This window comes from Canis lupus, chromosome 18 (assembly GCF_011100685.1).
Source record: "Canis lupus familiaris isolate Mischka breed German Shepherd chromosome 18, alternate assembly UU_Cfam_GSD_1.0, whole genome shotgun sequence".
Lineage (NCBI taxonomy): Eukaryota > Metazoa > Chordata > Mammalia > Carnivora > Canidae > Canis > Canis lupus.
The window spans coordinates 26372084-26388368 of NC_049239.1; the positions used below are offsets into that span (position 1 = coordinate 26372084).

Consider the following 16285-nt stretch of genomic DNA (forward strand, 5'->3'; position numbering starts at 1 on the left):
GAGAGAACACAAGCAGCAGGGGATCAGCAGGCAGCCCAATGTGGGGCTCAATCCCAGGACTCCAGGATCATGACCTGAGCCAAAGGCAGCCACTTAACTGACTGAGCTATCCTGGCACCCCTGCATATGCATTTCTGACTGGAAATCTAGACTGATCCCTTTCAGCTTATGCCCAGTGTACAATATAAAGACAGAAAAGATAGGCATGTAGCAAAATATATTTTTTGAAAATATAAGATGTTAAACATAAAAAATGAAAGGAAAAGAAGCAAAAAATGTACTTCTCATGCCATTTTTTAAAAGTCAAAGAGGAATAAGGTAAGGAATCCAAATGCAGCCATCAAAAAGAAATATTTTGTAGGCAGCACATAACAACAAAAGTTTGAGATTTAAATTTATTGCTTCCAAGAGTATGAAAAACTTATACTGAACTATGGGTTTGGGGGTTATAGTGGTATGTCAGCACAGGTTCGTCGACTGGAACAAAGGCACTACCCAGGACTTTGACCGGAATGGACGCTTTGTGTATATGGTCAGGATCTGTACCTTCCACTCAAGTTTGCTATGAACATAAAACTGCTCTAAAAAATAAAGTGTACTTTTAAAAATAAATAAACTGAAATATTTTAAAAATCTATTAAGACAAAAAATTTCTCCTCAAAACATTCTTTAAAATTTTTCAAAACATCTTTAAAATGGCTTGAAAAGTATTTTCTTTCTCCCAAAACCATTCCTAAGCATCTGACAACTTAAAATTTAGTCACAAAAAAAGATCAGGAACAATTCATATTCCCACAATGCTCATACTATTCAAGAAAAAGTAACCATTCCTATGGATTGATTCTCCATTCATCCTGGATCACAGGCTAATACACAGGGTATTTTATTTGCTTTTAAAAACACATTACCTTTTGGCCGGAACCGCCATCTTCCAGTAATTCGCCAAAATGACCAACACAAAGGGAAAGAGGAGAGGTACCCACTATATGTTCTCTAGGCCTTTTAGAAAACATGGAGTTGTTCCTTTGGCCACATACATGCGAATCTATAAGAAAGGTGATATTGTGGACATCAAGGGAATGGGCACTGTTCAAAAAGGAATGCCCCACAAATGTTACCATGGGGGAAGGGTCTACAATGTTACTCAGCATGCTGTTGGCATTGTTGTAAACAAACAAGTTAAGGGCAAGATTCTTGCCAAGAGAATTAATGTCCGCATTGAGCATATTAAACACTCAAAGAGCCGAGATAGCTTCCTGAAGTGTGTGAAGGAAAACTCAACTCAACTCAAGCGCCAGCCTGCCCCACCCAGAGAAGCACACTTTGTAAGAACCAATGGAAAGGAGCCTGAACTGTTGGAACCCATTCCCTATGAATTCATGGCATGGTAACTGTAAAGAAAATAATAAAAGACCCCAGGATTGTAAAAAAAAAAAAAATAATAATAAATAAAATAAAATAAAAACACATTAATATCCCCCTAAAAGTCTGTACCACAATACTTGATTTCTTTCATCTACCATAAGCAGCTGCATTGTCAAAGAGTCCCAGAGGCAGTCTGCTGTGTAAAATGATGATTGGAATAATATTAAGCCCTTCTTATAGAGATCATCATGCAGTTGTGCCAGGAGAAAATTAATAATGCTTTAGCACTGTGTGTGAAAGGGTGACGGAAAGAAGACAAAGCCAAAGAAATAACAAAAATATTTTAATTCATGATTTGATTATGATGGTACAAGGTAACTTTATAAAGACACATATCTGTTCTTATGTTTTCAAGAATGAACTTGAAAGAGAAGACAAGGGTAGAGGGGGATCTTACAACTGTTTATTTTCCATTTAATGCAGTAATTTGCAGCATATTTAGTTCCTTCACCCTTAACATGATCTTTGAAATGTACTTTATATCTCCTGACTAGTAACCATTCACCACTTGGGAGGGCAAACTACTAGGTCAACTGACTTACAAAATCTTTATACATTAAAAGTTAAATAAAAAAGTCAGACATTCAGCTTTCAAACTATAGATATGTTTAGGTTTAACATTCATAAAGCACACCAAAAGCTAGGGTGTAAAAATCAAAACTTTCATATGAATGATGAAACTGCAGCCGTGTGCTGTCACCTGTCTAACCATAATTACAGAGGTAAAATAGTGACCAGCGCCCACAAATATTCTGGAAAGCTCTGGCTCAGTACGGCTCTTTATTACTCCAGGGGTCTCTCCTTTATGACTTTCTGCCTTTGTTGCCTGTGGTAGAGCCTTTCTCAATTCTTCCCCACACCTTTCCCTAAGGTGGGCTTAACTAGACTACATTTGACTCTGACTTGAATTAGGACATATTTTGCATACTTTACTTGTATACGTGGGGTCTTTTATCTTTATTATCATGTAGTCTCCTTAGGTGTTTTTTTGTTCTGTTTCTGAGGCGGCAATCTGCAGAAAGACTTTGTCTCGGTGCTAATTTCAAGTCACCTATTATATTTGCAACATTATCTTAAGAAATTATTTGATAGTGCCAGCAATGTTTTTTGTATGACAAGGAGACTCTCAGTATGTCTAAAGAGTTTAAGTCCTCTTATAGGTACAGATCCAAAATAAATATTCAAAAATGGGCAACTCAAATGTCCATCAACAATACAACAGATAACTAAATTGTGGTAAATAAATGAACTATAGTTTTTTGCTATTAGTAATGTTACTGGGAACAATCCTGGGCATGTCTTCAGAGCATATGAGCATGCATTTCTGTTGCATCTATAAATTATATGCTGATTGAAGAATCCAAAACTCAAAAGAATACATAGTGTATCATGCAATGTATATAAACCCAAATAAGTCAAAATTAATGATAATATTAGAAATTAATATTAGATGTTTGAAATTTAGTTATAATTAAAATAAAGAAATTCGGGGTGGGGGGGAAGGCGTAGTAATTGGGAGGGAACATGAGATTCCCGGAATTTTGCGATCTCTTGCTAACCTGTGTGTGTATGGTTTTCCTACATCCTGAGTTTATATTGTTTTTATTAATTAGAAAAAGTATTTATTTATTTATGTTTGTTTGTTTATTTATTTGAGAGGGAGAGGGAGAGAAAATCTGAAGCAGACTCCTCACTGAGCACAGAGCCTGATGTGAGGTTTGATCTCATAACCACAAGATCATGACCTGAGCTGAAACCAAGAGTCGGATGCTTAACAGACTAAACCATCCAGGATTTTAGATATCCTTTATCAGATATGTCATTTGCAAATATTTTCTCCCATTCCCTAGGCTGCTTTTAGTTTTGTTGACTGTTTCCTTTGCTGTGCAGAAGCTTTTTTATCTTGATGAAGTCTTAATAGTTTATCTTTGCTTTTGCTTACCTTGCCTCCTGACAATATGTTTAGTAAGAAGCTGCTATGGCTGAGATTGAAGAGGCTGATGTCTGTGTTCGCCTCTAGGATTGTCATGGTTTCCTATTTCACATTAAGGTCTTTTATCCATTTTGAATTTATTCTTGTGTATGGTGTAAGAAAGTGGTCCAGTTTCATTCTCCTGCATGTTACCGTCCACTTTTCCCAACACAATTTGCTGAAGAAACTCTTTTGTCCATGGATATTCTTTCCTGCTTTGTCAAAGATTAGTTGACCTTATATTTGAGGGTCCATTTCTGGGTTCTCTATTCTGTTCCATTGAACTATGTGTCTGTTTTTGTTCCAGTACCATACAGTCTTGATGACTATAGCTTTGTAATATACTTTGAAATCCAAAATCATGATGCCCCCAGTTTTTTCAGAATCACTTTGGCTATCTGGGGTCTTTTGCAGTTCCACACAACTTTCAGGATTGTTTATTCTTGCTCTGTGAAAAATGCTGGTAGTATTTTGATGGGGACTACATTAAATATGTAGATTGCTTTGGGTAGTATAGACATTTTAACAATGTTTGTTTTTCTCATCAATGAGCATGGAATGCTTTTCCATTTCTCTGTATTGTCTTCAATTTCTATCATAAGTGTTCTATAATTTTCAGAGTATAGATCTTTTACTTCTTTAGTTAGATTTGTTCCCAGGTATCTTATTGTTTTTGGTGCAATTGCAAATGGGATCAATTCCTTGATTTCTTTTTTTGCTGCTTCGTTATTGGTGTCTAGAATGCAACAGTTGTTGATGAGAATGCAGAGAAAGGGGAACCCTTTTACACTTGGTAGGAATGTGAACTGGTGCAGACACCCTAGAGAACACTATGAAGGTTCTTCAAAATGTTAAAAATAAACTACCCAATGATCTGGCAATTACACTACTAGGCATTTATCCAAAGGATACAAAAATACAAATTTGAAGGGATACATGCACCCTGTTTACAGAAGCACTATCAACAATAGCCAAACTACTATGGAGAGAACCAAAATGTCCATCTAACTGATGAATGGATAAAGAAGATGTGGTGTATACACATACACACACACACACACACACACACACACACGGAATATTACTCATCTATCAAAAAGAATGAAATCTTGCTATTTGCAATGACATGGATGGAGCTAAGTAAAATAAGTCATAGAAGGGCAAATACCATATTATCTCACTTACAGGTGGAATTTAAGAAACAAACATAAATTTATGGCAAGAGGGGAAAAAAGAGAAGGAAACAAGCTATAAGAGACTCTTAATGATAGAGAACAAACTGAGGGTTGATGGAGGAAGGCGGGGAGGGATGGGTTAGATGTGTGACAAGTATTAAGAAGGGCATTTGTTATGATGAACACTGGGTGTTGTACGTAAGTGATGAATTATTGAATTCTATTCCAGAAACCAAGAGTGCACTGTACATTAAATACCTAAAATTTAAACTAAAAAATGGGCAGAGGACCGGAATAGACATTTTTCTAGAAAAGACATACAGACAGCCAACAGACACATGAAAAGATGCTAAGCATCACTAATCATCAGGGAAATACAAATCAAAACCACAATGAGATCTCACCTTACACCTGTCAGAATAGCTAGACAAGAAATATCAAGTGTTGGTGGAGGATGGATCAAGGATGTGGAGAAAAAAGAGCCCTTGTGCACTGTTAGTGGAAATGTAAACAGGTGCAGCCACTGTAGAAAACAATATGGAGGTTCCTCAAAAAATTAAAAATAGAACAACCCTGTGATCCAGTAATTGTATCTCTGGGTATTTACGCAAAGAATATGAAAACACTAATCTGAGGGAATACATATACCCCTAGGTTTATTACAGCATTATTTGCAATATCCAGGATATGGAAACAACTTCAGAGTTCATCAGTCGATGAATGGATAAGGAAGATGTGGTGTGTACACACACACACACACACACACACACACACACACACTGAGTATTACACAGCCATAAAAGAGTATGAAATCTTGCCATATGCAACAACATGGATGAACCTAAGGATATTATACTAAATAAGTCAGACTGAGAAAGACAAGTACCATATGATTTCACTCATATGTGAAACATAAAGTAAAGGAAACAAGTAAAGGAATAGAGAAACAGAAAGTAGGATCAATCTTATAGAGAGCAGACGGTTGCCAGAGGGACATGTTGTGGGATGATAGGAAAATGAGTGAAGGGGAGTGGGAGATACAGGCTTCCAGTTATAGAATGAGTAAAGGCACAGCGCAGGGAATATAGTCCATAATACGGTAATAATGTTATACGGTGACAGGTGGTAACTACACTTGTGGTGAGCATATCCTAATGTATAATAGAAATGTGAACCACTGTTTTACCCCTGAAACTAATGTTAACATTGCATGTTGACTATACTCAAAAGTTTTTCAAAAATTTAAATAAAAAAGGAATAAATACATTCATTTTAATAAAAATGTTCACATATCCTAAAATTGATCCAATGATAATAACTGTAATAGGTAACTGCATTCAAACACAGACACGATGCAAGTTCAGTTTAGTTTGTTTTCTAATCTCTAGATGCTACATAACTGTGATATTATGTTTTGGTGATGTTTACCTCCCCCAAATTACCACTTAGTTCCCCAGCTACAATATTTAAAGCACAAATTAAGAGCAGAGGGGTAATGGAGAACATAGCACAAGAAGCCAGACTCTCCCCACTTGAGTCATTAACTTGATATGACTTGGTTTCTCAGACTTAGTTTCCATATTTAAAAAGTGAGGAGTTTAGTCTATCAGTAGTTCCTTTTTTTTTTTTTTTTAAGATTTTATATATTTATTCATGAGAGGCAGAGACACAAGCAGAGGGAGAAGCAGGCTCCCTGCAGGGAGCCTGATGCAGGACTCGATCCCAGGACCCCGGGATCACGCTCTGAGCCAAAGGCAGATGCTCAACCACTGAGCCACCCAAGTGCCTCCTATCAGTAGTTCCTAAACAGAAATGACCCTGAAAATCACATAGGGTATGTTTGCTAAACTACACATACCTAAACATGATTCTACTGTGTTCCCCCAAAATGAATATACTTACATTTTGTGGCTTAGTATTTTTATTGAAGAGTGATTACATTTTAGATTTTACAATGATATCACTACAATGTTAGAATGGAAACATAATAAAAGCTGATTCAACATCAACATTTTTTATTACTATTAGCTTGTTGTCATTAGATATTAATTGTATTCAAAGTTTATGAAATTTCTTGTCAGTTTTAATGACTCATCTTCCGTTTGATTTTGGCATTGTATATAGCAATAAGTCATTTAAATTAGTACTTTGTAGCTAAAGATTTATAGTTATAGAGTAGCATGTAACATAAACTCTGCATTTAAGATGTAATGGTACAATAAGATTATTAAAACAGTGGATAACTGACAAGAAAATATATAACTTTATTTGACGGAAAAATCAAGTTAAAGTGAATCTTTTCCAGAACACTTTCAAAGTACTTTCTCTCCATGATGAAAAGGGAAGCAATCTGTACATAAAAGCACTGAAGACTACATAAATACATCCAAAGAATACGCCTTTCCACGAATTCCTTTACAGTTTAAGTCCATACCCCAAATTACAATTATCCACTTAGAGTAACAACTAATAATTTTAAAGTGGGAGGAGAAATACCAATCATCTGCTTAAATGGGACTCATTTCAGAACACCTAGGTCCCACGTTTCCTCAACTAAAAAAAGTTTTTTTACATAAAAGTTACTGAGCCATCAATAATCCAATTGGAACGACCACTTACTGTTTTAAAGAAACCATGCAAACATAAGCAAATGTTTTAATTAAGAGGTATTGCTAGTGTCTGGCCATGGTGCAATCCACTCCCACATGCCTAATGCCAGCTGTAGAATAGCAACATTCAAGCAGCTGCCTTAATTGGAGATGCAGATCAACACATGCTAATTTGGCTAGGCCAACTAATTGGTAGGTATGCTACATTTCTAACAAAATATCCACCCATATTACAGATGTTGTTCTGTAGCAGAGGAAACGATTGGTAACAAACAGTAATGAAGTGGCAGTAAGGTACACTTGGTGAAACTATTTAGTTGGACAGCTTTACAGGATCCCACATTAGCTTAGAAAACCACTTATGCCAAAATTGGAACATAAACTGAATTTCAAAAGTAGCTTTCTGTGCAAGATTAAGAATACTAAGACATTTTACAAGAGCTCTTCAGTCACCAAAATAACACTTGTAAAGTGGACCCATCCCCCTTGACCATACCAGGCTCACTGAAAACATGCAAAAAAAAATTTAGTCCTATTCTTTTTTTAAATCCTAATGCAGACCAAACATTTATAGACATGTGCAAGATAATAATTATATTTACCAGGAAATCTGTAAGGGTAAAAACGAAGGGGTATGGGCCTCTTCTGTTTCCAACCATGATGGTATAACAGAGACTAGATTTACTCCATTGCCTTAAACTGAAAAAACTGGACAAAATATATGAAATGATGGTTTTCAGTGAGTGCAAGGTAGACAGTTCAGAATAGTAATACCCATGAGAAGGAGGAAAAATGAGGTGAGCCCTACCGCTGCCTTAACTTATTGCCTAGAGACTTTTTTAGATGGGAATGAAGAGAGGAACCTAAAGAGAGATCAATAGTTCCCCCGAGTTGAGGAAACGGGCTTGAGCATGTGGGGAAGCAGAGCCCCTCGGGTTACCAGGCAGTGTAGACAGAGCATGAGCCAGATGAACAGCAAGGAAGACAGGGACCAAACAAGACCAAGAGCACACTAAGAGCAGTAATCCTTATTTACATACTGCTTTCCATGGTTTCAGTTAGCCACAATCAACCACCGTCTGGAGGCAGATGATTCTCCTTTCGATGAACTGTCAGCAGGTCAACGTAGCCCAATGCTAGGTCACAGCACTTAAGTCATTCATCTCATTTCATCTCGTCACATAGACATTTTATCATCTCGCATCATCACAAAAACGGTGAGGACAGTACAATAAAACATTCTGAGAGACTGACACTCATATAACTTCTATTACAGTATATTGTTGTAATTATTCTATTATTTTTGTTGTTAATTTCTTGTATCTAATCTATAAGTTAAACTTCATGTTAAATATGTATATACAGAAAAAAAACAGTATGTACAGGGTTCAGTACTATCCACAATTTTAGGCATCCAGTAGAGGGTCGTGGAACACATCCCCCATAGATAAGGGCCACTGTATGTTCAAAGAAGTAGAGGGCAAACATTTTTTTTAAAGACTTTATTTATTTTATTCATGAGAGACACAGAGAAAGAGGCAGAGACACAGGCAGAAGGAGAAGCCCAATGCAGGACTCCTGGGACTCCAGGATCACGACCTGACCTGAAGGCAGACACTCAACCACTGAGCCACTCAAGAATTCCAGAGAGTGAACATTTTTAAGAGATAAGGGAGATACAAAAATGGCCTAAAATTTTATTGAGAGAAAAATATAATGTCTGGATTATTAAAAAAAAAAAACACTAACAGGATTAATGGCAGATTAGACACTAGAGAAAAAAAGATTAGTAAATATGAAGGCTTAGATCCCACATTAGCTTAGAAAACCACTCCCTAAAATGAAACACAAAGAGAAAAGAGACTCCTCCCCAAAAAAGAAAAGGAAAAACAACATCAGTGAGTTGAGAGATGACTTTAATCCATTTATTTTCTTTTAAAGATTTTATTTATTCATGAGAGAGGCAAAGACACAGGCAGAGGGATAAGGAAGATGGCTCCCTGTGGGAGCCCAGTGTGGGACCTGATCCCAGGACCCCAGGATCATGCCCTGAGCTGAAGGCAGATGCTCAAATACTGAGCCACCCACATACCCTAATCCATTTAATATATGTGTAACTGGAATTCTACAAATAGAGTGAAGGATAGAAAAAATATTTGATGGCCTCAATTTTTCCAAATATAATGAGAACTATAAACATGCAAATTTGAGCTCAATAAACTCCAAATAGGAAAAATATTAAGAAAAGTACACCAAGGGACCTCAAATTACTTAAAACCAGTGATAAAGAGAAAAATCTTAAAAGTAACCAGAAAAGAAAAAAATAAAAGTGTTTTATACAAGGTGGTAAAAATGAGATAGGAATGACAACAGACTTCTTGTCAAAAACACTACAGGCCAGAATGCAATGAAGGAAAGTAAAGTACTGAGAGGGGGCAAATAGAATCTGTCAGCCTAAAATTTTATACCCAACGAAAATACATTCAAAAGTAAAAATTTTTGTTCACACTTAGAAAAAAGAATTCATCACTAGCAGATCAGCACTGTAAGAGATATAAAATCTTTTAGGCAAGAAAGAAAAAAAAAAAACAAGATTGACTGAATTATAAATCTACACAAAATAATGAAGAGCATCAGAAATAATAATATATGTGTACATAAATAAGACTTTTAAAAATAAATTTAATTCTCTTTAAAATATAGTTGACAAATTATGGCAAAAATGTTATACAATCCATAACATACATAGAATTACAACGTATGGGGAATAGGAGTATACTGCTATCAAGTTCTTATGCTCTACATGAAGTAGTGGGAGCCTGTGAAAAGCTAAACACTGCAAAATCTAAAGCAATCACCAAAAACAAAGAAAAAAGATGTACAGCCAATAGCCAAGGAAGGAAATAATATGGAATGATTAAAAACATGTTATTAATCCAAACAGAGGCAGAAAAACAACAAGGGAATAAAGTACAGATGAGACGAACAGAAAACAAAGAGGAAATGGGTAGATCTTAACCCAATCATATCAATAACAATAACATTAAGTATAAATGTCCTGAGAATCCCAATTAAATGGCAGAAATCATCAAATTGTATATTTAAAAAAAAAAAAGATCAAATCTATGCTGCCCATAAGAAACCCACTTTAAATATAAAGGACATATAGGTTAGAAGTAAAGGCAGAAAGAAAATATATACCATGCTAACACTAACCAAGAGAAAGATGAACAACGTTGATTTCAGTGCAAAGAATATTACCAAGATAAAGAAGGTCATTTCATAATGCTAAAGGAATTAAGTCATCAAGAGAACACAAGGCCCTTAAATGTTAATGTATCTAATAACAAAGAAATAGACAAATTCATAATGATACTTAGGAGATTTTAGTCCTAATTGAGGTAGAACCTTGGCCAAATTAGAACTGGTTTGACCATCTGAATTTTAAAAGTGACTGTATGTCTCCTTTCTGATCATATCAGTCTGAAATATAATGTCACTGTAGCATTCTTTGAACTTTTAAATTTTCTACATAGATTTTATCAGTTAAGTTTATTATCACTGCTTCCACAAACGATTTCAACTTATGACAGTTGGTGTCTTTATGAAAGGATGGGCTCTTCTAAACTTTAGACAATACTGCAAATCACTGATGTGAATTACTCTTCCTGTCCTCCGTGTAAAATTTGCAAATGTCATCTTTCTGACAAACTTGGTATCAATAATGATTGTATTGCTCTGCACTGTCAAATATAACTTCTATGATTCTTAGTTGACCCTAAGATACTATACTAATATCACAGTGAGTTAAAGAAGGAGGCCTCTTAAAGAAAACTCCCAATTGGGATGGCAGAGTCACTGTGATAGGTGAATCTTACCATGTAACAACAGAACGTAAAGTTAACACATTCTAAGCTTCAGGTGAAAGTGTTAACTTATCTAAATATATGTATAAGTAAGTGTATAAAATACATTAAAATCAACAAAGAAAGCTTATGAATTAAGTAGTTTGAAACCAGTTGTTGAGAAGAACTTGATCTTTGATAATATAGTCTTCTCTTAATGAGAAAGCTGTAAAAAAATTATTCTGAACCTTCAGTATCCAGTCTGGCCAACAAAGGTTCCTTATCTCCCCCAAACACTCTCACTTTCTAATAGCCTGTTAACTTTTTAAGCTTTTGTGTTGACTTTCGTCATGCCCTTGAAACGTTTTTTTAACAAAAGTTTCTCATTTCTAAAAAAGCTGTATTTCCTAGTAACTATTGTTTCTTAAGGCTATGTTTTATTTTAATCACTGTCACTTAAACCAAAGCTCTAATCATTTCTTGTCTCAGGCACCTGTGAGTATGCTTGTATTTTGCTATAATCACTAGTCTCCTGGCAACCCTTTATGCTACTGCCTTCACAAATTTGGGCCACAAAATTAAAAATAATAAAATTGATTTAGACATATTTTATACCCAAACTATCATTGGTATTTCTCAGACAGCCACTAGGTAGCACTACTGAGCAGAGAGGATATTAGGAAAAACAATATAGGTAGTATGTCCTCAGTATCTTTAATTAGCTCAACTCTTATGAGAGCTGATCTGTTTATCAAGCCCACAACATGGGGAGAGCCAAAGTGTAACTAATAATGAATATCGTTCAACAAGTATGTATTTTTCAAGACGGACAGAAACATATTCATGATCCTGTGCACAGACTGGCACACAACTATGAACAAAATGATATCTAAGATTACGGTTAATTGGCGACAATTGTAAAACACACGTCACAGAGGTCCCTGGAGCTTTATCAATGCCTTTAGTACCTACCATAAGGCTCATGCCCTCAGGAAAATCACTGACTAAATCATATACCAGAATACGGTATTCTATTCTGACACTTATTTACTATAGTAAGTGAACCAGAGATCATCAGTTTTATTAGCAGGTGGTTCCTATTTTTCCTTCAAGTTTGCCCAAAGCTGGAAGCCCATAAGCCAGGTCAGAAAATTGAGTCTTTAGGAAGAAACATCCAAAGAATAATAGCCTCAGTAGAAAGAGGCCTATTGTAATACTCTTGACCGTCACTCATAGCTGTAAAAAATCAACTCCTGTGTCAGACTTCCTATCCAGTGTAACCTGATGCTGCCACCAAGCTTGGACTATGGTACAGATTATACCAGGAAACTGAGCCAGTGTCTAGAGGATTCTTATTTGAAAATCAGACACTAGCATGCTTTTGACCCAAGATCCAATAGAACAAGAATTCACTTTGCAACTGAATGAAATCAGTTTAAGGAAATTTAATAGTGCTTTTGAGAAAACATTTTTCTTTCTTAATTTTTCACTACCCACCTTTGTGGCTGTTGTACTTGGGCAAACTGGAATGAAGAACTCTTTTTTTTTCTCTTTAAAGATTTTGTTTATTTATTCATGAGAGACACACACAGAGAGAGAGACAGAGAGACAGAGAGAGACAGAGGCAGAGACAGGCAGAGGGAGGCAGAGGGAGATGCAGGCTCCATGCAGGGAGCCCAACGTGGGACTCGATCCTGGGACTCTAGGATCAGGCCTGGGCTGAAGGCGGCGCTAAACCGCTGAGCCACCTGGGCTGCCCATGAAGTACTCTTTGAATGGTATGTTGCTCCAGCCGATCCCCCAGGAATCAAGAAAAATATTTCCTGAAAAAAACTTAATATAGCTCATAAACTGTGGCAGATGTATTTTCCAGATCCAGATTTTATTTTCCAAAAATCTCTCCCTTCCCACACGTTCTTCCAATGTTACCATGTCACTCCTTCATCAAGAGGTCAGGTCTATCCCTTTCCTCTTGAATCTGGGCAGGCTCATGTCTGCTTTGACCAAAGGAATCTGGCAAAAGTAATACTCTGAATTCTGAGAGCAGGTCACAAAACGATATGAGCTTGTGCTTTGTCTTGCAACATTCACCATGAGGGACGACAGTTACCCTGTGAGGAGTCCAACTACCCTGCTCTGGCCACGCTAGAGAGACTACACACGGGCACTCCGCTCAATAGTCCTAGCTGAGTCCAGCTTTCTCGTCATTCCCGACCACAGCACCAGCCCTGTGAGAGAATCCACCTTAAATCTTTTGCACCAGTCTCTCCACAAACTAGTATCACAGTTAGGGAACTCAGTAATGCCATAAGAAGCAAAGGAATTGTCCTCCAAGTCCTGGTGAAACTCCTGATGAGCATTTCTGACCACCTAAAGTGGTTATTATCTCACATTGGTAAGTTTGGGGTAGTTGTTATGAAGCAATAGCAACTGGAACAAAAACTATTAAATTGTTGAGGTAAATTTAAAGATGGAAACTGTATAGAAAATACAACACATATTGATCGGCCTTGTCTGTAATAATCAGAACAATGGTCAGATGGTATACATGTCCTTACTGAGTTCTTTCACCTTACATGGCAATGTAATTATTTGCATAGGCTCAATAAGAATCCATCCTTCTTTCTACTAGGATATAATTAGATAAAACAAATTTGTAACCATGACCATGCCAGAAATGTTTCATTTAACAGTAAATCTCATTTCATTAGGCATGACAAACCCACTAGTAAGGAACAATAATTACACTCCAATATGTAGAAACAACAGTTCAAAGAAACTATCCTGGCACCTGCTCGATAGCTTACAGAATCTCAGTCTCATGGGTGGGACAGAAGGTCACTTTCTGGGAACAGAAAGTTCCCAGACAAATCTGGGGATCTTGGAGTCAGAGGATACCTCTACAATCACAGGTACCATGAGCAAAATCCGGAGAGGCAAACCGGCTGGGTTTTGGTTTCTGGTGGTTCCTTACCTTAGAACATGTGAACTGCAAGGGCAATGAAAATACTCCTGGTAATTACAGAAATGACAGAAATACATACATGACTCTAGGGGCTGCATGATCTCTGATCCTAACATCATGTGGTTCTAGTTTCACTAACCACAAAAGTAAAAAGATGCACTAATATCTTCTGGAACTTATGTAAACAAAACAGGCTAAATATAACAAGGCATCACATTAATGATACTGGCAGTGCACCAGAAAATTGCAAAACACGCTTATTAGGTCAAATCTACAGATTTGATCAGAGCTAAGTTTTGAAAAAGTGAAACTAATTTTTTCTTTTTCTTTTTTTCCCTCTTCCTCTGTTGACTACAAACCAAGATTTCCATTATTAAAAGCTTTACATTTCAAGAGCTTATGGAGTTACACAGCTATCCCAAAGATTTACACTCTGAGATAATTAACAAAAAAAGAGAAACTCCTTTTCTAGTTTTTTTTTTTTTTCAATTTATTTAGGCTACCTCTACACCCAACATGGGGCTCAAACTCATAACCCCGAGATCAAGAGTTGGATGCTCTTCTGAGTGAGCCTGGCACCCTTTGTTTTTTAATCAGACAGAAATGTGTGGTTTTTTAAAATCAAAGCTGATTAAAGTGGATATAATCAGAATTACCAACTGCTATGTAAGAATATGAACATAAATATCACCATCTCTATATTCTGTGAGCCAATAGGTTGTTCTAAAAGCTAGTCTTCTTTAAACTGTGTTTTTTGAATGTAAAAATTTAGCTCAGAGTTCAAAAATGATCTAGGAGTTTTTTTCTTTGACAAATTAAAATCAATCATAATGCCGAATATATTAATAATCCTGGCTAACAAAAAAGAAAAATCCTGGCTAACAAAGATAATAAAATAAGCTTATTATATATGGGTTGACTCTCAGCTTGTATTAATTCAACGGGTGACAGGTATCCTTACAAAGAAGTGAAATTCATCAAAGCAGTCGATCCTGAGAAGGCACTATCCATTGTTGGCAAAACATTTAGTTCCCTACTAAATTATATATAATCCTTTAAAAATTTTCCTGAAGAACTTTGATAAAATATGTTGTCCTCCACACTCACAAGAAATTGCTCCTAAAGAAACAGAGTCCCCAAGTTTATATAACAACAGTGGAGAGGGCAGCCCAGGTGGCTCAGTGGTTTAGCGCCGCCTTCAGCCCAGGGCCTGATCCTGGAGACCCGGGATAGAGTCCCACATCAGGCTCCCTGCATGGAGCCTGCTTCTCCCTCTGCCTGTATCTCTCTCTCTCTCTCTCTCTCTCTCTCTCTCTCTCCGGGATAGAGTCCCACATCAGGCTCCCTGCATGGAGCCTGCTTCTCCCTCTGCCTGTATCTCTCCCTCTCCCTCTCTCTCTCTCTGTCTCTCATGAATAAATAAATAAAATCTTTAAAAAAACAAAACAAAACAGTGGAGAGTCAGAAGGTGACAGGAGCTCAGAAGAGTCCCTATTTTTTCTCAATTGGCACGCGGTTTGTTTTTCAATCCCCCTTCCCTCTTCTTTCAGTCACATAGAAAAGAAGGCGGGATGAGTTTAACCTTCTGGAGTGAATGTAAGACCTGGACTAGAAAAGACAAGTTAGCCTAGTTATAAACTAACTTGCTTAACCTATATTTCTTGACTAAAGTCTGAGTGATACAGAAATTGGTATCAGGAGTGGGATTCCCAAAAACAGACCTCAAAGAATTTTGGTATTGGTTTGATTTGATCCATAATGCAGTCCTATCACTATTAGTTAAATTAAAGCTGGCTACTGATTATAATAAAGTATCTAGTGAAGAAGTGCTTCAAGGGACCAAGTGGTTGTCACATTTGAGTTGAGCAGAAATGATGAGTACAAAGATTAGGGTATGGCATGGCTTTTTCTGAATGCACTGTAGCACTTACAGAAAGAAAATGACAAGCTTGGGTCCTTAAACACTCAGCTCTCATTTATGAACAGAGAACCAGAGAACTTCTACGGCAGCCCCAATAAAAACCTTAATGTCTTACAGCCACAGGGCTCACCTTGCTAATATCAGATTTAACTGTGCCAGGTACAGAATTACAATTTAAGCTGAACTCCGCAGACTCACCATGTCTCATGTATAAAAGTGAAAACTCTGAATGAGACCTGGGATGGGGATATCTGGGTGGACTCAGCTGAAGCCAAGGATCTTGAAGTCCCCAGCTATTCTGAGCCTCCCTTGCCAGTGGAAAGAGAAGAAGCCCGCTCTCCTATGTCTGAAGAGATTAGCTTTCCCAGGATTG

At 36.8% G+C, this 16285-nt stretch overlaps 2 protein-coding genes across 3 annotated transcripts in view; one reads left to right on the forward strand and one right to left on the reverse strand.

The window, feature by feature from the left end:
* HSD17B12 (hydroxysteroid 17-beta dehydrogenase 12) overlaps positions 1-16285 on the reverse strand; it is a 154279-nt gene that overhangs the window by 75320 nt on the left and 62674 nt on the right. The window lies entirely within an intron of this gene.
* LOC119864146 (60S ribosomal protein L21-like) lies at positions 909-1391 on the forward strand. Its single transcript, XM_038562526.1, has one exon. It carries the CDS (start codon positions 948-950, stop codon positions 1389-1391), a length of 444 nt encoding a protein of 147 aa, XP_038418454.1. The 5' UTR covers positions 909-947.